General features: G+C 33.9%; 1 protein-coding gene across 1 annotated transcript; it reads left to right on the forward strand.

Annotated features, from left to right (window-relative positions):
• Positions 1-26,659, forward strand: LOC133329060 (mitogen-activated protein kinase ERK-A). Its single transcript, XM_061537557.1, has 7 exons — positions 1-198; positions 7,157-7,283; positions 9,283-9,393; positions 9,613-9,747; positions 9,821-10,105; positions 10,170-10,358; positions 26,503-26,659. Exons 1-7 carry the CDS (start codon positions 11-13, stop codon positions 26,620-26,622), a joined length of 1,155 nt encoding a protein of 384 aa, XP_061393541.1. The 5' UTR covers positions 1-10; the 3' UTR covers positions 26,623-26,659.

Consider the following 26,659-nt stretch of genomic DNA (forward strand, 5'->3'; position numbering starts at 1 on the left):
AAAAAACATTATGGCAGAGGCAGCAGGTGGTTCCAATCAACAACAGCAACCGAATAACAACGGCAGTGGTTCAGCAGCGTCATCGTCAACACACACCGATAATCCCAATGCAGAAATAATTCGTGGCCAGATATTTGAAGTTGGTCCACGCTATCGTAACTTGGCCTATATCGGTGAAGGTGCTTATGGTATGGTAGTGTAAGTATTTGCAATAATTAACTCGCACACATATAACAATATATTATCAAAGAATCTATCTGTGTATGTATGTATGTAATTCATAATCATTCTGATAAAAGTATAAATTCCAATAATAACAATGAATAATATTTTAAAATTAAATGCTATGACTATAACATTTCAAGTGTATGCATTTAGATTTGATGTTAGAAAACATGTAAACCTTCTATTTTGTTTCAATTGTTACGGTGGCCATTTTTTTACTAATTTGGGCTTAAGTTTAGGTCAATGCCGGGTCACGGATCGTTTTCAAATTTTTACTATATCACTATAGGTAATTTGTCCTGTTTTTAAGGCAAATATTAATAACGGCAGTGTTAAGCGATTTTTATTTTTTTTTTTTTAATGATTTACACTGGTGGCCAAAACTAATGCAACTAAAATTTCAAACAGAATAAATGACATGTAACTTTTTATTTAAATATACTTATGAAAGTTTTTTTTTTCAGAAATAAATAGGTAATTTATTAACTTTTAAAAACAGAAAATATAAACATATTTTTTTGAAGTAAAAAAAATTCACTGGAAAACTAAATTGACTCAATTTTTGGTGAATTTTGCTAGTAATCGACAGCATAACCATAATTTTTGATTACGCAGCATTTTTGATATAATTTGATCCTTGTGTATACTTCTCCTCGCATCCTGAACCAGTGGGAAGAAGTTAGGTTTCTCTTTTGATTTTGCTATCATTTCGTTTATTAAATATCTATACATAGCTAAAAGAAGCTAAAAATGATAAGAGGAAGTTAGCTAAAAAAATAACGAAAAATGTATTTTAAAAAGGAATACCCTTAAAAGATTCTATTCTATAGGTTGAAGATCTGATTATAGTGACGCCATTATAAAACCCTGATTTTGGACTTCCGCAAACAATCTTGGACAAGTTTCGATGTATGTTTGAGGTTATTTCCATGCTTAGACACCCTGTCAAGGGGTATATTTTCTTCGAAGGGAACTGCATTTTCCAACACATTTGTATAAACAATCAGATCCATTATACAATAAATCTCGTAACTCCATAAAAAGAAAAACATACCCATACCATTATTGACACACCTCCATGCTACCTTTGCAATACTGTGGTTCGAGCCTTAAATTATTTGTTCTTTTTTCGTGTTTGAGGTTTTTGTATTTCTCCACTGAGTCGTATTCCAATTAATATGAGCTTTTGCGAAAGCAAATCTGACTATCCGATGTTTTCAGATATAATATGGTTTACTTGATCGTTTTCGGGCAGCTCGTCCACGCTCTGTTCTTAAGGTTATATCGAACGTTTCCGTTGAAGTTTTAAATGGGAGTTTTTACTGCTATGGCAAATTGTTGATTGTTGTTGATTGCAGTCTTTCTCCGTGATGAATGTTCACTACCGATTTAGTTGCATAAAACAGATTTATAATTCGACAAATCACGGATTTGTTTACGGAATATTTCTCCAAAATATATTTTGTGATACATTTATTCATAATCATTGGTAATTAGCTGCTTTATCACTGTACTGTAATTGTTTCTAGTCATTTTTTATATTTGTTGGCAGTAAGTCAAATCGAAAACAGACACATGTTTTTGAAGTAAAATCCTTTTAAAATGATCAAAAAATAGGTGTAGAAACCAAAACATAGCACACCTAAGTCCGTTTTTACACGGTAGATTGGTTCCAGAAGAAGCCGTGTAAAAGAAGTGTAAAAAAGGGAATTCCCCTAAATTAGTGCTATTCACATTTGCTTTGACCAGTAAAAATTGTTTTTACGCGCTAAAGGGGAATTCACTTAAATCTTTAAGCTAGTGTTCGCAAACTATCGATACTATCGATGGTTTCAGAATTTTTTCTTTAATAAATACTTTTTTGTGATATGAAGGTACTTCGCAAGAATAAAATTTGACAAAAAATTTATGTACATAAAATTTCAAATCGTGCTAAATGGTTATTCCGTCGTGTAAAAAATTAAAAATACTCAGATTAAAAAAAAAACTTTCAATTTTTAAACCGTGTACAAAAAGACCGTGTAAAAACAGACTTAGGTGTAATTATAATGGGTTAGCTTTATAATTACAACTTTAGAGCTCTATAACTAAAATTTTAGAGCTCATCTGTTTGTACTGTAGAGTTGCTTTAGTTTTGTCCAAGCAAAAATTGAGGCAATTCCCTTATCCATAAATTATTATTTATTTCTTTATAAAGTTTGCTTCTGTTTTTTTTAAGTGAATAACGTATTAAAAAAAAAACAACTCGATATCTTTATTTTTGAAAAAGTTATGTGGCATTTATTAACGATGTAATTTTAGTAGCTTTAGTTTTGGCCACAAGTATATATATAAACAAGAGAGCGTACATTTTGAGGTTTGGGTTAATATTCGAAAGGAAACTCAAGCCCGTGTATCCTTTTTTGTTTTGTAGTCAATATTCGAGTTAAGCCAGCTTTAGTTTTCCGCGGAAATGTTCTATCTTCCTGCGATATTTGGTCCACCTTGATGACAAATGCATGCAAAATAGCCAATTTGTTCATTATGACAGTATGTTTTTTGCTTTATATTTTTCCTCAAAACAAAAAAGAAAATGTTATTGTCATTTATCAGATATAAAAAACATTAAAATTCTGAATTTTGAGACTTATCGAAACCAATTTAGAAGACTTGCATTAATAAAAAAGTAAAAGACTACCTAAATTGACTTAATTGCCATAGTCGTTTTAATAAAACAAATTCTGCTTTATTTAGTGTGTTTTTATATTGTTTCCGATATTTCGATCGTCTTCGGCGTTCATCATAATCATATATAATTCTATCCAATTGATTGTTTTCGACGATCATCATCAGGGAGTTTTTTTTTATTTTTATTAACAAACTGTATTCTACTCGTAACACCTTCATTTCATTCACATTTAACCTTTCACTGATGCCATCGATAATGGCGCCTGACGCCATGATCGTACAATCATCCGTATACATTACGATCTCTATGCCGTCCGGTGGTTGTGGAATTTCAGAAAGGTAGAGGTTGATTTTGAGGGACTGGAAACCTACTTCTCATCATAGGGAGGAGTATTGACTCAAGCGTCTTTGCTACTGGAGGCAGAAGGGAAATCGGCCTGTACGATTCACCTCTGCTGCCTATTTTCCAGGCTTCATTAACAATGTGGGTGGCTAACGACAGGTTGAGAACAGCAGTTAGGTACCCCACTCAAGGTTTACCCAGTTGCTTCAGCATTATCATTGAGATTCCATCCGGGCCCAAAGCTTTGGATGATTTAGCGTTTCGAATGACACATGCAACATCATCCTTCGAAAATTGTGGTGGTACCACCTCGGCTCGGAGGCCTCTAATACGACGAAGCACACTCGTTTAGCCATGTCACTCACGGGGTGCTCTATAAACTGCCTGTTAAAAAAAACTCGCGCATCTCTTCGGATCATCATTACGTCGTTAAACGTGACAGCCGTTCTATCATCCTTCCTGCCGGGATTCGAGAGTGACTTAACTGTTGCCCACAATTTACTTGTTGGGGATCCAATGTTGCAGAGCTTCAGGTGGTCTAACCACTTTTTCCGCTTGTGCTCGCATACTAATCTGTTGACTTCAAGGGTGAGTTCTTTCACTCTTGGGTCTTCAGGTGTTGTACGACGAAGCTCATCACGCTCAATCGCAAGCACCGTCGCTTCTGCTGTTTGGACTCACTTCGGGTATACGACCAGCAGGTATATTGCGGGCGGCTGCAGCAGTGATTATGTCTCGGAATTTCCTCCCATCTACCCGGGGATCTGAGCGAATGTGGGGATATGAAACCTTGCCAATCAGCCTTACCATGGTTCAGGAAAGTTCGGCGTTCAGAGGTTATGAAATCGGGGGGTCTACTTACGGCCTGAACCAAGAGAAATTACGGGTTCCAGATTACGTCATTTATCAGACCTGGTGACACAATGGTGATGTCCGGCGAGTTGTGGCAATCTCCTCTAATTTTATTTCGCAGTCCATTGCAGTTAAACTGCAAAAACGCTGCATTTCCTCGCCGTTGTACAGGAAAATGTGGTGTTAAATTCTGCGTCTGCTGTAAAGGAGACTGTTGGGTTGTCTCATAATCCGACGACGACAAAGACGTTGACGACGATAACGTTGGCGACGATCTGAACAGCCGCAGAAATGCACCCATCCCATACATCTATTGCATCTCACCGACGTTGATCTGTGGTGGATGTGTTTCCGACAAACGGAACAGAACCAAGGTCCGGGGTTTATTTCTATCCCGGTTCGGAGCAGGCATCCCGGAATATAACGCCCCTCCCATGTAGAAAAAATACGGCACAAACATGTGGGATTGTTTTTTCTTTTTTTTCGCTGGGTGCCAAGCCCGGACTGTATCTGTTGGCCAATGCTGGCCGTTTCTGGTCAATTGTAAATGGTTTAAAAAAGTTTTACAGTCGATTTTTAGCTCATGGGCGTTGTTACGACTGCTACCGGTCAACTTCAATAATTTCTGCGATGTTATCGACATTTCCGACGATCGGCCTACCTGTGCGAGGTGCATCTTTAACATCAAAAATTCCTGAACGGAATCTACGAAACCAAAATTGTACATAAGGTGTGTCTGGTTACTTTTCCAGTAACATTTATTCAGTAAGTTCTAGTTCAGAGAGTAAGCCTTTCTTACTCTCTTTTGCGATAATACTGAAAAAAGTAAACAGACAACATTTAGTAAGATTTAGCAAATAAACAGCTGATTCAAGAAAACATTTGATTTGCGCCAAAATAAACAACAAACAAAGGACGAACACAATTATTTGTATTGCATTTAATATTAAAAATAAAATGAATAATAAAAGATAAATTGATCTGGTATGTTCCCCGGGAACATTTAAGCTCCCTGCATCAATACATTGCCCTCTATCTGGAACTTGCCTTAAAATATATAAGGAATTAGTTTCTAATTTAATGAAACTTTGCATTACTTACGAATTTTCTTCCTATTTCTGTAATTAACTTCAAATTGAACTTTGCAAATTAAAATGTTTTAAATAATTTTTGTGTTTGGTCAGAAAACAGCTGATCAGAAAATGGCTGAGTTGCAAAATCTTACTGAATAAAATTCTTTCAGTAAACTCCAGCCACTTTGTTGTTGTTCAACTGTCAAACTTGCTCTTTCACTTGACTCTCTTTTACTGGATTTTTGTGTAAACAGACAACATTTAGTAACATTTAGTAACAATTGTTACCAAATATCGAGTCAACAGACAGAGCTATAATTAGCTGTTACAATATCGGAACCATAAACAACAATTTTAGCCGCTTGGCTTGCATTTTCGCCTATGTCAAAGAAAAACTGTAAAATGTATCGAATTTTCTCTTTGTTCACTTCCATTTTTAACACCCTGTAACTCACAACTGCATTCAGAAATCTATCAGTACATCCATCTGCCGAAAAAATAATGGATTTCTTCTTCCCCAACCTAATATTTCGCGGTTTTGTCTGATGTTGTATAAGTGTAAATAAATTTGTGTAATACACAGTATGTCAAGAATATGTATACACACTGAATAATTAAAAACTTTTTTTCAAGTTTGTTAGTAATAAACATGTTTCTTTATTAAAGTTATTACTTTGATTTTTTTATAATTGTATACATATATACCAAAATAAAATGCAAAAAATCTGTTCTAATACATAATAATATAATAATAAAAAATATGTACAATAATAAAATAGATATCGGATATAAGCACATCTCATATAAGAAAGTTTATCAAAAACACCGAGATATTTGAAAAGGTATTTGAAAACGATTCATATAAGAAACTATTTAAGATTGTTGACCAATTTATTAACATTGAAAATGTTTTATTTCATCAGCGCGCTAACTCCCTAGCACAAAGGAAAATAAGACTTTTTCATTCTATTTAAAAAATATTTATACGTATACAGCTATTTTTAGCCAAACTGTGAACTGATTTTAACCGCCTGTTTTTTAATTCGAATCGAACCAAATTCTACCAAACCTTAGGTTAGGTTTGGGATGTACGGCTGTTGTAACAACCGTCCACTCGGAAACTATGTCCATTGTGATCATCCTTTATGTATAGGTGTACCTATAAAGAGAAAGAAGAAAAGATAGTGGAAGAGTAGAGAGAGAGGTAGTCAGAATAGGTGGGAGCGGAAGAGACATTATTTTAGCCAAGTCAATTTTTTGACAAAGCCTAGAATTAGGTTAGGGTCTATTTTGGAGAAGAAGACTAGATTATCAATTTCATAACATCCAAACTGTTTATTTATGTAAAAAAATATAAAAAAGGCTGTAATTTATTTTGTATTTTTATAAACTTTCTTTTTTTCTTTTATTTATATGTTTTTTGATGTTTTTCTTACTTTTCATTTAAACATTTTATTTAAGGAGAATATATTCATATAACAAACAGATTTCTTCTATGCGTATGCACGCTTATAAGAAACCACTTTCTTATATCCGATAATTCCATATAGGAACAAAACGCAAATAAGGAAGAAATCTCTGTTTTTTAGTTTCTTATATCCGATATCTACTTTAACCGAAACCGTTAAAAAATGTTAACCATTTGAAGAAGGAGGGTACCGATAAACGCTGTTTTTGTATTTGATTTACGTTTGACAAATAGATTCGATGTTTTATAACATCTCCATTAATTATTATTAATAATCTGTGATTATCGTATAAAATTTAAGCGGTATACACACTATCATTTTTTACTGTCAACTTTTTTATCGATTACTGACTGTCCAACAACCATAAATATTTTTGTGGTTGCCTGATGAATGACAAACATGTGAGGCCACACTATCAAACAAGCAAAATTTGGGCAAGAGTGCCATTCAAAAATGCTAGTGCGTACACCGCATTACACAGGATCACCAATTCAAATAATACATGCATAAATTTTATTTACTTACAGATCGGCATATGACACACGAACGAATACAAAAGTGGCGATAAAGAAAATATCACCCTTCGAACATCAAACATATTGTCAACGCACATTACGCGAAATCAAAATTTTAACTCGCTTCAAACATGAAAATGTAAGTATTTAACGTGTTATAGTAGATTTATTTGTGTGTTTTCTGGAACTTTGTCCATGACTAAATTATAAACATTTTATTTTTTATTAATAACCTTGTTAATCTAATCCAATCCTATATATTCGTAATTTGCTTGGCCAGGGATAACACTTTAACGAGACAATATTAAAATTTCTCCACTAAACTTCAACAAAAGTTTGCGCTCCGTACAAAAATCACCTTCATAGGGTTTGTTAGACCCAAATACGCAAGGACTTTATTTGCATATGTGCCAATTGAAAATGGATGAAAACATTTTATTAATTAATCGAAAAATGTTTACATTTATTGAAACACAAATTTCAATGACTGAAATTCTATTTTCAAAAAAATTAAAATACGCATTGTCAATGTTGAAAAATTTCAACTTTAAATTTTTATACGCAATGCGTATTTGGGAAACATTCATTGAAATACATGTATTTAACTTTTGTTGTGAATAAATACGTACGCAAACGCATGAATTTAGGTACGACCCTTAACGTTATGCTAAATTTCTAATAATTATACATGGTACAATTATAAAAGGTAACAGTAAATCCCACCTGATTTGATTCCAAAGTAATACTAGTGTCAATATGAATTTGACAAATTATGTTTTTAAAAATCACCCAACAGGAAAATTGGGAACACATACAATTTGAAATTGTTCTTTATTAAATATGCTCCCATTTTCAATTTACTCAATCTGCCTGCTGGGAAAGTTTGAGAAAGCAAATCTTTCTTCATGGAATAACTCACAATTCTTAGCATTTTCATGTGTTTCACATATAAATGGCAATGGCTCAATTATACGAAAGATGTAAAAGTGATAGAAATAGAAATTTGATAGATTTTCATTCATGTTTTTCAAATTTTATTTTGAGGATTTTCAAAATAAATATAATTGGTTTGTTTACATTTTTCTGTCAATTGACATTGACACTAGTATATCTTACAACAACAAATTTCCATGTGGTTGTTGTATCGTTTGTTGTACAACACTTGCTGTTACCTCCTATTACACGGTGCTACAAAATAAAAAAAAAAAATTTCAGGGGTTCTAATGTTCTAATGTACCAATTCTGTTTAGTTGGAGTCTCTGGACCACGAAAATACCTTTGGTTTTTCTGGGTCACTTCGAAAATTAAATTGATAACGGTAAATATAGAGAAAAACGAGGTTTCATGGATTTTCAATTTGAAACTCGAATAACTTATTTACTTTTTAACGGATTTATATTATTATATACAAACCGTTATGTTTGCAAGAGGCAAAAGGAAACGAGATAGACCCATATTTCCTTTAGAGAATATTCATAGAATCAATACAAAAATGTGTATAAGTCATCCATTTTTTAACCGATTTTTTTGATTTTTTTTTCATTTTATCATTTTCAAAAACTAATTTAATTTTCTTCCCCGTAATATAATAAAACTTATATGGCTTGATATCATAATTTCATCGTACAGTCCGAAGAAAAATAAATTTTGTAATTTTATGCGTATTTTTTTACATTTCAACCGCTGTAACTCAGCCAATCCTCAGCCGATTTACCAAATATATATCTTGTTTGAAAGGAAAAATTGTACCCATCGAAAGAAAAAAATAATAATATAAATCTGTTAAAAAGTAAATATGTTATTCGAGTTTCAAATTGAAAATCCATGAAACCACGTTTTTCTCTATATTTACCGTTATAAATTTAATTTTCGCAGTGACCCAGAAAAACCAAAGGTATTTTCGTGGTCCAGGGACTCCAACTAAACAGAATTGGTACATTAGAACCCCTGAAAAATTTTCGTGTCGCACAGTGTTATTATACCATGATAATTATATTGAAGTACGACCACAAGTTTTTCATTGTCATTTTCAGCCGAAACTGGCTGAATCGGTTTTCGAAGCACACATCTATGTTTACTGCGAATTAGGAAAATCATTTAAGATTTTTTATAATGTTGTATTTATATTTTATTTTCAGATAATCGATATACGTGATATTTTAAGGGTGGACAGCATAGAGCAAATGCGTGATGTATATATTGTACAGTGTTTAATGGAGACTGATCTATATAAATTACTTAAAACCCAGGTAATTATCATTTTTGACAATACATGCAATTGCCTTCCTTTGTTTATTTATGAAAACAATTGGTATGTTCCCGTACTGCAAGAATCTACTACTTTTTACTATGATAACGAATTTCCCTTTATGATATCGAAGAAAATAGTAAAATCGAGTAGATTCGTGCAGTAAGGGAACAGACCAAATGTTTATTGAGCCACTAATGTTTTATTTTATTCATTGCAGAGGCTAAGCAACGATCACATTTGCTACTTTATGTATCAAATTCTGCGTGGTTTAAAATACATTCACTCTGCTAATGTATTACATAGGGATTTGAAGCCAAGTAACCTACTATTGAATACAACATGCGACCTGAAGGTATGTTGGAAATTGTTAAGACTATGGAATCACATTCATTAATTCAACTTTGTTTGTTTTTTTTTTTCCTAAGATATGCGATTTTGGTTTGGCCCGTGTAGCTGATCCGGAACATGATCACACTGGTTTCCTTACAGAGTATGTTGCTACTCGTTGGTACCGAGCACCCGAAATAATGCTCAACTCTAAGGGATATACCAAATCAATAGATATCTGGTCCGTTGGCTGTATTTTAGCAGAAATGCTTAGCAATCGACCCATATTTCCAGGAAAACATTACCTGGATCAATTGAATCATATTTTAGGTGTTCTTGGATCACCATCTAAGGAGGATCTGGAATGCATTATCAACGAGAAGGTAATAATTACAAAGTGCAATAAATAGAAATAAAATACTTATGTAGTGTGTATTGTTTCAAAAGGCACGCAACTATTTGGAGTCATTGCCATTCAAACCAAAAGTGCCCTGGCCACGGTTATTCCCCAATGCCGATGAATGGGCCCTGGACCTGTTAGGCAAAATGTTAACGTTTAATCCTCACAATAGAATATCTGTCGAAGAAGCATTAGCGAATCCCTATTTGGAACAGTATTATGATCCTGGAGATGAGGTAAGTTGACATTTCGAAACTTTTCTGGTTTTGTTATTCTGTCTGTATTAGTAGGGGGAAGCATACATTAAATTTAGTTCCACTTAAAATTTTAGTAAATTACTACTAAAACTTTAATCTTAAAAAAAATACTTCACACATTTCTGTTTTGAATCGATAAAATGCTATTTTATTCAAACAGAAGTGAGAGGGAGAGAGAGTGGGTAGTGTGAGACAATAATGCTCCCGATGTAGTTCAAATATTTACATTATAATACAAGAAACAAACAGTTTATGCTTTCAATTTATTTATTTTTAAACAATTAAAATTCGATGTCATGAATTATGAAAAGTATGAACGGTTTAATTCATGTACATAGTGCAGAGAGGAAACATCGTCGTTAAACATTACATAAGTTTGTCAAAATAAACACAATAAAAATAGTTTTGTATACAATTAATGTCAATGTGACTTTTATAAACTATGAAAGTATTACCATGATTGTAAATGAAAGCACCTGGAAGAATCTTGTATTACAGCATTTATCACATACACGCACATTTGCATTTTTAGGGCTTATAAACGATGAACTAAAATTATTAAAATTGGAATGCTTATAAGTTCTAAGTGCTTCTAAATGTCGCAAATAACCACTTTGAAATATAAATTCGGTCTGGTGATTATTTATTTTATTTTTATTCGATTCCTTCCTTAAGCCAATTTACAATTTATGTGGCCAATTTAAAGTTAATTACAAAGATTCCACCGCATTTCATAGCTACTCAGTATAGAATTATATATGCGTAATACTTATATTTATATAAAAAAAAAACATGAAAAATAATAAATAAATATTATAATTAGCACTGATAATATATTACATCATAACTACTAAGTTAAGCCGCTACTTTTACATAACAACCATTATTTATATATACAAATTTATTTAAAAAAGGAAAAATAAGTTAAAAATTTTAAATGATAATCAGTTTCAGCCATAGACCGAATAATAAAATAAAGTTTGTTGAAAAAAAAAAACATCAATCCATTGCGTGGTTTCAGAGAAATATTGAAGAAGACTTCTTGATACTCTAACGCTAATCGATTCGTTCATGTGAGGTCCTATTCTAGGCATGATGATTCACACGAACTGAATGAGAAAAAGTAAAGAAGTTGATTAAAAACTGTGGTGAATGTTATTTATATACTTTGTAGAATAATAACAATAGTCTATAGTTGACAAAACGTGTGAACGAGCAACCCAGAAAACATCGAACATAATCGGAAATGCGATCAAAAGGACGACGAGAATACATACATCGAACTACTCTGTTAAATGCAAGTTGCATTTTTTTTCAAAGGCATTTGATACAATCAGTCACGCAAAGCTGTTCGAGGAACTTTGGATCGTAAATAATATGTGTAGACGCCAGCTATTTGCGGAGGAGGAGCTGACAAATAATCCTTGCCAACAACATACACAGCGTAAAATAGTGTGTGTAAGTTATGTGGTTCCATTAAATTATGTGTGTCCTGAGGACTGCAACAGGGTATCCATCCTTCCAGTGCGTCAAGATATTTGCCTTATTAAAAATATGGCAAATTAACAAAACAACCTGTTGGGAGTGTTTGTTTATATGTGCCATGGTGTGTACCTTAACGGAAGCAATAGCAAATACATACATAAATACATTTTATAGAATAGTTAAATTAGGTGTACCTATTTTATTGTCTTAGGTTTGGTATGTCCACGAATATACAATTCAACACATGAGAAATCATTTATTATTCGTGTTATTCGTTTATGAAATGACTTACCTTTCGTTTAAACCTATTGAACCAATTTGTAAGTCGGCCAGATTTTAAAAATTAAAATGGATGACATCAAAAAAAGGTTAAACAATTTAGGAAAATAGGTAGCACCCATGGCATAACTATACAAGGTCATGGTATAATAATAGAAGGTAACAGCAAGTGTTGTTGTACAAAAAACAATACAACAACCACATGGAAATTTGTTGTTGTAAGTTTTACTAGTGTCAACTCATTTGACAGAAAAATGTAAACAAACAAACAAATTATCATCAAATTATTTTTATTTTGAAAATGAAATATTTTCGAATCCTCAAAATAAAAATTGAAAAACATGAATGAAAATCTATCAAATTTATATTTCTATCGCTTCCACATCTTTCCTATAATTGAGTCATTGCCATATATATGTGCAACACATATGAAAATGCAGGGAATAGCGAGTTGTTCCTTGAAGAAAGATTTGCTTCCTCAAACTTTCCCAGCAGGCAGATTGAGTAAGTTGAATACGGGAGCACATTTAATAAAGAACAATTACAAATTGTATGCGTTCACAATTTTCCTGTTGGGTGATTTTTAAAAACATAATTTGTCAAATTCATATTGACACTAGTATTACGTTGGAATCAAATCAGCTGGGACTTGCTGTTACCTGTTACCTGGGAAAGTTTGAGGAAGAAAATCTTTCTTCATGGAATAACTGGCAATTCCCTGCATTTTCATATGTGTTACACATATAAGTGGCAATGGCTCAATTATAGGAAAGATGTGGAAGCGCTAGAAATGTAAATTTGATAGATTTTCATTCATGTTTTCAAATTTTATTTTGAGGATTCGAAAATATTTCATTTTCAAAATAAATATTATTTTTTGATAATTTGTTTGTTTACATTTTTCTGTCAAATGATATTGACACTAGTAAAACTTACAAAAACAAATTTCAATGTGGTTGTTGTATCGTTTGTTGTACAACAACACTTGCTGTTACCTTCTTTTATTATACCATGGACGAGTTCCAAATTAAAATGGGTTGCCATCATAAAATTCTCAAATGAGACTACCTTCTGTAATTATCGGGCATGTTCTGGCATTCACTTCAACGGCAGAAGTGTATCGAACACACGCCAAGGTGTTCTGTAACACACTTTGCACCCATCTGAGGTGTATTCTGTTATGAATTCCGGTTTTTTTTTGTATTTTTTTCTGCAGTTGTGGCTGGGCCGCGCATTGTATAGATAATTTACTACTTAGGATAATGTTATAATTGTCAAACTATTAATTGGCCTTGGAGGCTTTAGAATCAATAAAAAAAAAATAAAGCAGCGGACATTTGCTAGTTTTGGCATAAATAGAATATATTACTTTTAATTTGTTGTTTTTTGAATCGCTTTTGGCCCTTTGGGCTAGATTCTCGTTTAAATTAAATTAAAAAATCTCAAATGATGTTGCGGGTACTTGCTAAATATTCGATGTCTTGAGTTGCTCGTGAAAATTGTAATGAATTCACTACACAATTCTTTCTATTTTATAAACTTTCATTTTATTGAAATACCGAAACTAATCATTTCCAAATTCAACCATAAACAAAAACCCACAATCAGATTGTCTCATTTTTGACAAATGGATTAATAGCGAATTTTCAATTTCTGTTTATTGTTTGTAATATATATGGGCAATATTGCCAATTGTTTAACATAGCTGAAGCGGAGGTTCACCCCTTTATAACTCGGGAATTACTTAAGTATATGAAAAAAAGTGAATAGTTTTGGGTTAATTGATCTCTCGTTGCAAACTGTTCATGATATTGACCTCCAAACTTTATTTTGGTGGAAGCTGTGTCTACTTTAATGTAAAAAAATGTGTAAAAACAGGTTGAGGCGAACCAGTTTTTTTTATGTTCTCTATCGATTTGTGACTAAGCCACTCATTTCACGGTCTTCGTGTCAAAGTAAAACTAGAAGCCAACAAAATGGGGACTAGGCCCGTTATGTATCATTTTTCAAAATTTTCACTGCATCTACCTTTAAATGATGCTGACATTTTGAAGCTCGATTTTGAGTGTTTTTTTAATTTTACTTCTAGCTTTAATACGCGAACATGAATTTCTAGAAATCGATTATAAGATTATTGTAGTCGCGAATCTGCGTAATTTGATATTGTAGCGGGTTTTAGTGTGTGTCTTTGAATATTTTCCAATTAAAATGAAACACACCAAGGTTTTCTACATAAAACGTTATAATATTTTATTAAAGCAATAATCTTACATTGTTGACAATTATTCCATATGCCTCAGACATGAATACAAGGGACTGCCATCGCTTTCACCAAGTATTCCATGTAATTAGCTTTGGAAGAATAAGTCAACCGGCCACATTATCATGTTTCCAAGAAGACTTACTTCTTACCGTATGGATTGTCTATAAGAGAATCAAGGTCTGTTGTGTAAAACCATTGTCCTTTTATAGCGATCCAAACAAAGCTTTCAAAAGTATTTGATCGAATATAATTCAAATTAACTCAATATCTTAACTGACAAAAGCTTTTCTTTACGTTAGCAAACTAAAGGATAAAAGAGACAACATAAACAACGTTAAACTAACACTCAATCAGTGATCAATAGTCACTCAATAACTGTTGCGTTTGTTCGTTCACTCAATTTGTTTTGAATATTCGTTACAAACAATAAATATTTACGCAGTGCAAAGGTTCAAAGTCTAAACTAAATAATGTTGCACAGTGAATCAAAACAAAACAACAAGGATTAACGATAGGATAATAATGACTTATACTAATGTTTTTTTTTCTTCTTATGAATATTTTATGGAGAAATAATAAAATATCTTGCTACAATCTCCCCCTTTGGAGTGCGGCTTCGGTCCGAAAGCACGACAACACATCTTAGGACTTCCTTGGTCTTCCTCTCTTGCGTATGGGATGCACAGGCTGTGGCATAATATTAGTAGTATCATCTGCATAAAGTGTCAATGCGGACGCATGATATGTACCAAGTGGAAAGTAGATATTTTCAGGAGAAGCTACTTCATAGGACGATGAACCAATTTTCCTTGTTATGACATAGGGACCGTCTCTCTTCGGAACAAACTTTGATGATACTCCTTTTGACGCTTGGCTAAGTACATGGGTAGTAATCAATACTGTGGCTCCAACATCAAAATGTGGCTGTGGTCTTCTGTGGGAATCATATATTTTCTTGTTTGCATCTTGTCTTCCTTGTTCGCACTCCATGGAATCTTTAAAGATTTTTGATAAGTTGCTCATATAAGTCGAAATTTGAGGAACAAAGTTTTCACTTTCTACTATAGATCTTAAATCGTGATGTACGTCATCCAATGTTCTCAATTCCCTTCCAAAAGTCAGAAATGCGGCGGAAAATCCCGTGGATTGACATTTGGCGGTATTCATGACAAATCTAATTGCACTTATATGGGTGGACCAAGTATTGTGATGTCCTTGAACAAGAATAGCCATTTGTGCTTTCATATCGCGATTCTTACGTTCAACTGGATTCGCCTGGGGGTGGTACACTGGGGTAAATTGTTGTTGGATATTCATGCAGAATGTTACTTGCTGCATTATGGCAGAAATGAACTGGACTCCATTGTCAGTTTTAAGCCTTCTTGGGATTCCATAACGAAGGAATACCTCTTCTATTAGGACCTTAGCACATATTTCGGCAGTGGCTTCTTTCTAGGCGAAAAGCTCAGTCCAACGCGAAGCAACATCTTCGGCAATTAATATCCACTGATAACCATCAGCAGTTGGAGGCAGTGGCCCAAAAAGATCAACAGCTAGAACTTCAAAGCGTTGGTTGGAACTGGTTGTCTTCATAAGTCCAACAGGCTTCATGTTTGTTGCTTTATATCGCTGGCAGTCGATGCATGATTTAACATATTTTGTTATTTCTGCCCTCATACCTGGCCAGAAATATCTCTTAGAGATTCGTTGCATGGTTCTCTCCACACCATAATGTCCAGCAGTACTATCATTGTGATATGTATTTAAAATTTTAGGTCGCTCGTGCTCAGGAACAACAAATTGTGCTTCATCGGTTTCATCATCATTATATCGATACAGGACTCCTTCGTTCATAATGTATCCTCGATTAGCCCAATGACTCAAATCTTCATCCTCAGATTCCAATGAATTGATGACCCGTTTTATGGCTTCATCCTTCATTTGTTCTGCACGTACTTCTTCTGGAGTTCTGGTAGGGAAATCAATTTGGATGTTTAAAAGAGGAGAAGTATTTGATTCATCATCAAAACCACTTGGACGAGATAACATGTCTGCCACGGAGTTAGATTTTCCTGGAGTGTATTCTACTCGAAAGTTGTATTGTTGTACCTGCAAAGCCCATCTGGCTAAACGACCGACAGGGCACTTGACGGTTAGTAGCCATTTCAATGGTTGATGGTCAGTCATCATGATTATTTCTGCTCCTTCGATGTAACCTCTGAATCTTGAGCAGGCCCAAACAATTGCCAATGCTTCTCTCTCCGTGGTAGAATAATTTCTTTCAGCACTAGAAAGCAATCGGCTCACATATTCTATGGGATGTTCATCCCCTTTCTCCCCCTGGATCAAAACTGCTCCGAGAGCAAACGAACTTGCATCCGTTTTCATTATAAATGGCAAGCCATCCTGAGCTTGCCTCAGTATTGGTGGAGATATTAGCCTCTGTTTTAATTCATTAAACGCAACTCTCTGTTTATCCCCCCAAATCCATGTAGCAGTTTTCTTTGTTAAATCTGTAAGGGGTTTCGCTATTTCAGCGTAATTGCATATGAACTTACGATACCATGAGCATGTTTGAATAAAAGATATCAACTCCTTCAAGTTTCTGGGTTCCCTTTTCTCCGAAATTGCCTCTGTTTTTGCTGGATCTACGGCTATACCGGCAGGAGTTAAAATATGGCCAAGATATTTTACTTCCCGGCAACAAAAACGACATTTTGAATTGTTTACACGAAGTTTATATTGGGCTAGACGCTTAAACACCAAATCCAAATCTTGTAAATGTTCTTTAAAGTTTTCCGAACATATTATTAAATCATCCAAGTAGGCAAATATAAATACTTCACTCAGGCCAGATTTAAAACGGTCTATAAGACGTTGGAATGTGGCAGGGGCATTTCTGAGGCCGAATGGCATCCTTGTAAATTTAAACAACCCAAATGGTGTTATGAAACATGTTTTATCACGATCTTTTTCGGCTACAGCGATCTGGTAATATCCACTCTGAAGATCCAATGTGGTCATAAACTTAGTACTTTTGGCGGCATGTAACAAATCGTCCATTCTTGGTAAAGGGTAGCGATCAGGCTCAGTAAAACTATTCAGTTTTCGGTAATCGACGCAAACACGTATGCCTCCATCTCTTTTTGGAACCATTACAACTGGCGATGCCCAAGCAGATTCACATTCTTCCACTATTCCCAAATCGAGCATACGGTCAACTTCTGCCTTTAACTCTTTAGTCTTCGCGAAGGATAGTCGATAAGCAGGCGAAAATATTGGAGATTTACTACCAGTGTTAATGGCGTGTTCCATAAAGGGTGTTGGTTCACAAATTTCTCCAAAAATTTCCCAATGGGTTTTCAAAAGTTGGTCCAATTTTGACTTTTCTTCATAATTTAGACGATGTCCGTCAGAAGGCTTTAAAATAGTGAAATCCGCCATAAATAGAGGGGTGAAAATTGAGTCTAGATACTCGTCATTTTGTGATTTAACACGAAAAAGTTCAGCTTTGTTGCTACGCTCTGGTGTATCCTGTTCATGCAGAGGTAGACAATCTTTGAAAATAGCTTGAATTGAATGTGGAGAATAGTCATTTCCGGTAATTTCCGGTCCAAAATCCTCAAATTCAGACATGTAGACTTCACGGTGGTACTTCTTTTCCACATGTACTTCATCTCCATGTTTCCTTTTCACAGTATCCGACGTTGATGCAGGCATCACTTTTGGGATAGGCTTTATGTTTCGATTGGCCACTTTAATCGTCTCGAGCAGATTCAAATGTAATGGCAAACAGTCTGGAAAATCGAAATGGCTATTTGGATCATCTTATTTTGTTTATATTTCCATTCGCACCTTATTGTATATGCAACCATGGAAATCCATTACCTTCTTTAGATTGGCACTAGCGATACTGGTACGAGCTCCTGTGTCCATATATGCCTGACCTTTTACACCGAACATCTGAATATTCGCCAGTGGAATCTCTCTTCCAACTGTACGAAGTGACATATTATTAAAACCAACATGTCCTTCAGCATGTCCTTTATTTTTGTTTCCGCTGCAGTTGGGACAATTTGCTCGAACAAATCCTGGAGCATTACAACCATAACATGCCAATTTCGGTTTTTCCGTATTGGTTTGAGCAATATAATTGGCTTGTTGCCTCGCTTCGGATTCAATTTTCTCCTTCTTGAAGCAATTGTCTCTAGTATGACCCTTTTTGCGACAATACGTGCATCGAATTGGACCACCGGCAGCTACATTCTCAGTGTTCACAACCTTGCCACGCTCACCTAGGGAATCTTCAGCTTCTCGTGCATCATTGAGTAATTCGTCGAAATTTGCCACTTTATGCCGAAAAACTCGATCACGAATTTGGACGTGAAGCATTCCAAAGAGGATGTCAATTTGGTCACTTTCAGACGGAGCTTTTGGAAGTTTTGCAAATAATGCTCTCTTCTTCCTAATGAAAACATCAGTGGCTTCGTTTTTCTGCTGCTTTCCATCAAAAATCTCAGCATATATGCGCCATGCTGGCTTTGCTGGACAAAAGGCGTCACGAAGCATCTTCACTACATCCTCAAATTTATTCGCTTTAGATTTTACACCACTCCACCACTCAGAAGCGTCGCCTAACAATAACATCGGCATGCTGTTGATCGCATCCTGATCACCTATATTTTCCACCGTTTTAAACGTAGTGATAGCTGAGATGAATTCCTCCAGCTTAGTGGAATCTTTTTCTCCATTATACCTAGCCGTGCAGTGAGTAAACGTGCCAACTTTAACATTAGCTGCAGCTACGGCTTTAACCAGCTTCTCAAACTGCTCGGTTGTTAGAGATGTACTCGTCATTGTTTGTAAACGTGGACTTTTTCTTCTTGGGGTTACAGGAATTTCCATACAAATTAATTGGGTTGAATTATGTTTGTTGGGCACCAATTATGTAGCGGGTTTTAGTGTGTGTCTTTGAATATTTTCCAATTAAAATGAAACACACCAAGGTTTTCTACATAAAACGTTATAATATTTTATTAAAGCAATAATCTTACATTGTTGACAATTATTCCATATGCCTCAGACATGAATACAAGGGACTGCCATCGCTTTCACCAAGTATTCCATGTAATTAGCTTTGGAAGAATAAGTCAACCGGCCACATTATCATGTTTCCAAGAAGACTTACTTCTTACCGTATGGATTGTCTATAAGAGAATCAAGGTCTGTTGTGTAAAACCATTGTCCTTTTATAGCGATCCAAACAAAGCTTTCAAAAGTATTTGATCGAATATAATTCAAATTAACTCAATATCTTAACTGACAAACAAAAGCTTTTCTTTACGTTAGCAAACTAAAGGATAAAAGAGACAACATAAACAACGTTAAACTAACACTCAATCAGTGATCAATAGTCACTCAATAACTGTTGCGTTTGTTCGTTCACTCAATTTGTTTTGAATATTCGTTACAAACAATAAATATTTACGCAGTGCAAAGGTTCAAAGTCTAAACTAAATAATGTTGCACAGTGAATCAAAACAAAACAACAAGGATTAACGATAGGATAATAATGACTTATACTAATGTTTTTTTTTCTTCTTATGAATATTTTATGGAGAAATAATAAAATATCTTGCTACAATATGTATTTTGTGTATGTAGTATGCACAGCTTCAGAGTAATACTCATCCGAAAGTGGAAATTTTGTGCGATCAAATTTCTAAAAAACCTATTTTTCGGGCCAAATTTTTAGATCTGTCAACTGAATGATATGGGTACCCGCGATCAATAAAGTTTTTTACGTTTCGGATGATATAAAATCTTCTTCATGAAGATCCATCTACTAGAACGGCGGGAACTGGCCTTCCAAAAACACGAAATTTGACAAAAAATGTTTTTGAAAATATCGCGGATTTATTTGCGTTTTCTGGGGATCATTTCCGCTTCAATAAATGACCTCATACGGATTTTGATCTTTTTCGAAAAGAAAACTTTAAAAACTTCAGCCGAAAGAGAGATGTACCCAATTTATCTCAAAAATAGTGTGAGCTGGCACATCCATGGTTCTTAATGGACCACATTGAAATCGGTATATATCGATGTATTTTTTTAGGGTGCACACCGAAATCGGATGCGCGTTAATGACATATGGAGTTTTCGGAAATCATTCGCGTTTTACGATTTTTTGGGTACTTCAATGCAACGTGTGGCACATCTTAACCGTCAAATGAAATTTCGCAAAATATATATGGATTGGAAGATAAACTTCAGTACTTCCTGGAAACCGCATGCTCATCAAATGATTTTGAGAATTATGCGATTTAGACGCAATTTATCTCAAAAATAGTGTGAGCGCACATCCATGGTTCTTAATGGACCACATTGAAATCGGTATAGATCGATGTATTTTTTTAGGGTGCTCACAGAAATCGGATGCGCGTTAATGGCATATGGAGTTTTCGGAAATTATTCGCGTTTTACGATTTTTTGGGTTCTTCAATGTAACGTGTGGCACATCTTAGCTGTCAAATGATGGAAGATAAACTTCAGTACTTCCTGGAAACCGCATGCGCATCAAATGATTTTGAGAATTACGAGATTTACACGCAATTTAAAATGTATATTTCATAATATTATTTTATTTTAAGATTTATTCCTATTTATAGAATTCTAAGATTTATGGGAAGGGTCTTTATATAATCCGCAAGGCGTATACTTATACTCAAAAAGTGATTATTATTATATATGTCAATTTTTCGGCGAAATTCGGGTAAAATAGCAGAATAACCCCAACATTTTTTCTGAAATTTCTTGTATACAATTAAAAAAATAAATTTGATGACATTATTTTTTCAACCAAAAACAAATATTTTCCTCAATATCTTGTTTTGTTGTCGCTTTGATTTAGAAACCGCTACACGGACTTGTGTGATTTTGATATCATTTGATTCATCATGCTGTTTAGATTATGTGGATATTTTTAAATTCTTTTTTAGGTGTGTGCATGTCATTAATATATTAAAATTATTGATGTAATCTGCTATATATTTTTTATTTGTCTCATATTTCGCGAATATGTGCAACTTTATCGTGATTATTATAATATATTCATATTCTTATTTTACGGAGGAAGATATATATCAACGTTTTTGGTCAATATAATAAACGGCGTAATTTTAAGATTTTTTTCTTATGCCCAAAATTAAAACCTCGATAACTTTTGCGCGCATCAACCAAAAATTTGATCGCGAACGGTTTCGGAGTCAGAACATTTTTCTCTATATGTGTACCAAAAATCATTGATGTGCCACAAAAACAAAAAAGCTGATTTTTTGAAAATGGAATATTAAAAAATTGGCAATATTGCCCATATATATATATTATATAATATATATAATTATAAGACAAGAGCTTAGGGATCTTTAATCCCTGTTCTACTATATCATTATGTGGTTTAAATAATATAAATAAGTAACAATTATCATTGGATAAGGTTGGGAGAAGAGCGAAATAAAAACTCATTGAATGTTTTTTAAATTGTAGGTTAAGAGTTAAAATTACTATGACATTATATCATTAATATGTGGCTATGGAGAAATTAGACATCTGTCTCTAAATGAATTTATCAAGATGTTGATTCTTTCCTGGACAGTCTGGAATCCCGTTAGAGTGTGTAGTCTTCTAGAGGAATATAACCAAGGAAGGTTGTAGATCATTTTTAAAAGCTTATTTTGCGAAACTTGAAGTTTCTTTAGATGACATTTTGCAGATTGGCCTTCATCTGCAAAATGTCAACTGGAGCACAGTATAACATAACAGGTTGAAAAATTGATTTGTAGATAAGATTCTTATTCTCAAGATTAAGTTCTGAGTTCTTATTAATCAACGGGTACATAATTCTGGTAACCTTATTAATTTTGTCCAAGATGTATGGAATGTGAGCTTTAAAAGTTAATCTTTTATCCAGTATGATTGCTAAGTATTTTACATTATCTCTCCATTCGATGTTACAGTTGTTTAAGATGATTGGCCGTTGTGGAAGGAAACAATCTTTGCGCTTCCTAGTAAAGAACATGGCTTCGTTTTTTTAAGCATTCAGTAAAATCTTCCATTTATGAAAATAAGAGTGCAGTTTTCGCAGAGCTGCCTCCAACGTGTTAGTTATATTTATTGCATAAGTATCAGAGCATATAATTGATGTGTCATCGGCAAAAATAGATGTGTAGCATCCTATAAGAGACGGTATGTCGTGTGTAAATATGTTGTAAAGTATTGGCGATAGACAGGATCCTTGGGGACATCCGGCATTTACATTGATTACTGCGGAAGAAGTAGCACCAATGTAAACTTTATAAGTTATTTCTTTGAGAAAACTTTGTATAATTTTAATAATATACAAAGGGAAGTTCAATTTCCTCAATTTAAAGATAAGACCGTCGTGCCAGACAGAGTCAAAAGCAGATTTTATATCCAGTAGAACCATTCCAGTTAATTTATTCAAATTGAAGTTTTCGAGGACCGTGTTTTTAATTTTTAACAGAGGGTGGACAGTATTATGTTCCCTTCTGAAACCAAGCTGTTGAGGAGGAAGAATGTCATTTATGTTTATAAAATTAAGATGTTTTTCTTTGATTACAGATTCTAATATTTTACTTAATGACGACAGCAAACTTATCGGTCTATATGATGCAGGACTATCGGGTGACTTATTTGGTTTGAGTAAAGGAATTGTTTTCGAACATTTCCATGCAGTAGGAAAGTATGAAAATTTAAGACAGGAGTTTAAAATAGTCCTGATTTAGATTAGGCGAGTTAACTTGCGGCAAGTCTTTGTTTGTAGGAGAGAGGGGCAAGGGGAATAGAAATGAAAAAAATTGCTCGTACCGACAATTTTCTGGCAATTCGTTTTGTGTATTTCGTATTTGTTGGACGCATGAAGCAAGTTCAAAGGAGAACGACAAGAATTGCCGCAAGTAAACTCGCCTAATCTAAATCAAGACATAGTTGTTAGGAATTCTTTCCCTTTCCTGCTTAAATTTTTTAAACTTTTATTGTTTATTCCGTCCAAACCAGGATATTTTCTGACCTTCATTTTTTTTAAAAGTGCCTCGGTTTGAGCAACATTTAAGTAACAATTTTCTTCAATATTACTGTTTATGTATTGTATTTCGGACAAGGATGTGTTTACTTCACAAATAGTTTCTGTGTCGCTAAGATTATTGCTTAGGTTGTGATTAATTTCAAAATGCTTAGCTATTATGTCACATTAACCTTTTGTAAGTACAGAAATGAATTGTTGAGGTTTAATGTTGGAATGTTTTTAGTTTTTCGACGTAAAACTTTAGAGATTTTCCATAAAGGTTTAGAGGAGTAATCTAATTCGGATAACATTTTATTCCAAGACTTGTTTTTAAACTCAATAATTCTTTATTGATGATTTTATTCAACCGATTCATTTGACAACGGTCAGAGTCTTCTCTGAATCTCTTAAAATTCCGTTTGTACACGTTTCTGTGTTGTATTAAAATTTTTATAAAAAGAGGAATTGACTTGTTTGGATAAGACTGTACACGTTTAGGAACTCTGTTGTCGATTGCAGCTTTAATGACGTTAATAAACTTTTCAATCATCCTGTTGATTTGGGTTGTGTCGTCACATAATGCGATTTCTTCGGAATTAGAAATATTTTCGTTTATAAACATTTTATATCTTTTCCAATTTGCTCTATTATAATCAAAATGTAGTGTTTCAGCTGTTGCTGCATTCGCGTTGACATCGCAGATGACTGGTAAATGGTCCGAGCATAAATCATTGATAGTCTTAATAGAAAGCACATTTTGGGATACGTTTATCAGAAAAATGTCAAAGTTAGATGGACGTCGTCTTGCATCTGCCGGGATATATGAATTGTTTGGAGAAAAAGGATTTGTAGGTCGCGATGTTGCAGTTTGTCGTATAATACATTTCCCCACGAATTGTTTCTAGTGCATCCCCAATAAGTGTGTCTGCAATTGAAATCTCCTCCTAAAACAAATTTGAAGGTAGGATCTGTTATCTTTCGCAAGTCGGATGAAAAACGTTTCCTCAACTCCGCATTTGAAATTCCTCCTGGAAAATAACAGGAGTAAACGTATAAATACTCATTTCCTCTATAAATTTTAATTCCGATATTTTAAATATTTACAGTATTTAGAGGCGGTATTAGTTGATGTTGGATATTTTTTTAATGAGAATAGCCACTCCGCCTCCTCTACTACCTTCACGATGCTTTCTATAAACATAGTATCTTGTGTTTTTCAATGAATGATTTTTATTTAGCCATGTCTCATTTAAAAGGCAGAAATCGATATTGTGTTTATTCAGAAAATGTATTAATTCTTCATTTTTATTTCGGATGCCTCTCGCATTCCATGCCATTATTTTCAGATTTGTTGAGCTCAATATAAAAATTTAAATGCTAAACTTGTAATGACCTCAAATTGGTCCGCTTTCGATTTGCATTTGCTTAAATTTGAAATTAGTTCAATAGTGAGACTTTTCATTTCATCTATTGAAAATAAATTATTGTTTGGACGATTATTGTTTTGGGGAATAGCCCACACATATACGGTCGGAATCTCCGGTAGATTGAGATTATTAGGGAATTCTTTGATGTAATTAAATTTATTGTTAAATTGAACTGTTGGCTTCTTAATACTGCGAGTTTCGTAACGTTTCCTCAGTTCAATATACTTAGAGCGGCTAGGACAGTCAACTGACGACGATTTGTGATTGTCACTGCAATTTGCACATTTTTCAATTGTTGTATTGCATTCAGGTCTTGACTTTACAACGATTGGATCCATGACCATACATTTGACAGTTATAACAAACCTTTGTTGGGTTTCTGGTATTCCCGTCGGATTCTTATACGATTTATTGAAGAATAGGTTTGACGGAGCTCCTTTAAAGTTATTGTTTTCCGTTGGAAATAAACAACATATATGTTATGTTTTCGTTGAGTCCATCCTTAGCCTTTCTGATGACAAGTTTCACATCCATACATTTTAAGCCCATTTCATTTAAATGTGTTTTTTTACCACATTTGGGTCCATTTTATCAAAATTTAATAGAATCACCTTATAAGGTTTTTGGTTTTTGGGACATATGAAAAATATTCCAAATTAAAATTATTGTCGAGTGCATCACACATGGCATTCAAATCTTCTTTCTTAGTAAGAAAAAGTTTTAATCCGATGGAGATTTTTCGTATAGAGTACGACGAAATATTTAATATTCTGCACATTTCATGTACTTGTTCAGTTTTGCATTTCAGAATAGTTATCGGTGGTATTTTATCACTGCTCGGATTATCGATAACAGTATTTTCGATATCATCATCTGCATCATCAGGACCCACAGCTTGAAGAGGGCGAAATAGTTTTGGTTTCCAACTCTCTGAGAAGAGCTATTAGGTTTTGGTTTTTTAGTCATAGTCAAGGTAGATATACAAGGTAGCCGCATCGGCGAATTTCTACAAAAAACATCGGTTGTTGTATTTTGATATGTCAAAAATATTTTGCCAAAACAAACAGATTGACAAGATTTTTTTACACAAATTCATGTAGAAAATGTTAATAAAAGTATTTCCAAACAAGCTCTTCGAAATTCGGAGATTTTCATTTATAATTTTGTTTTTTAATTTTTTGGTTTTACATAACAACAACACTTTTGACATTTATTTGCACCAACAGCTGGGCCGATGCGGCTACCTTATTAAATATACCTTGGTCATAGTTAAATGCCTTGAAGAGGCAACAACATCATCGTCGCACGGTCTCTTAATTTTGTTCAATTTATTTTTGTTATTGTTTTGCTTAGACTCTTGTATTGTGAAGAAGAACAAGCACGAATAACAGTACTATATTTTAAAGTATGTTTTGTTTTGTTATATGAGGAGAAATTCACGTCTGCACAATACGGTATATACTATACGACTGTAATAGCGAATTAAATAATTTTTATGTGTCAAACTATAATATTAAAAATAAAGACGTCTGTGCTGCTAACATTCTCAAAATGATGTATTTTGTTTTTATTTTTTTTTTTTTGCAGCCCGTTGCAGAAGTACCTTTTCGTATTGGAATGGAACTAGATGATCTTCCAAGAGAAACCTTAAAGAAGCTTATATTCGAGGAAACTCTAAAGTTTAAAGAGCGCCAACCCGACCCATAAGCTGTAATAAATTAGATCAAGTGATTCTGTATGTGAA

This window comes from Musca vetustissima, unplaced genomic scaffold (genome assembly GCF_032173495.1).
Source record: "Musca vetustissima isolate MV318-11 ecotype Yass unplaced genomic scaffold, APGP_CSIRO_Mvet_v1 utg16045, whole genome shotgun sequence".
Classification (NCBI taxonomy): Eukaryota; Metazoa; Arthropoda; class Insecta; order Diptera; family Muscidae; genus Musca; species Musca vetustissima.

Bases quoted from the DNA above. Each gene is read 5' to 3' on its own strand.
- LOC133329060 (XM_061537557.1), top strand. From the start codon at position 11: ATGGCAGAGGCAGCAGGTGGTTCCAATCAACAACAGCAACCGAATAAC. The intron at 7,284-9,282 runs GTAAGTATTTAA...TTTTATTTTCAG, and splicing joins CTCGCTTCAAACATGAAAAT to ATAATCGATATACGTGATAT. The intron at 9,394-9,612 runs GTAATTATCATT...TATTCATTGCAG, and splicing joins ATAAATTACTTAAAACCCAG to AGGCTAAGCAACGATCACAT.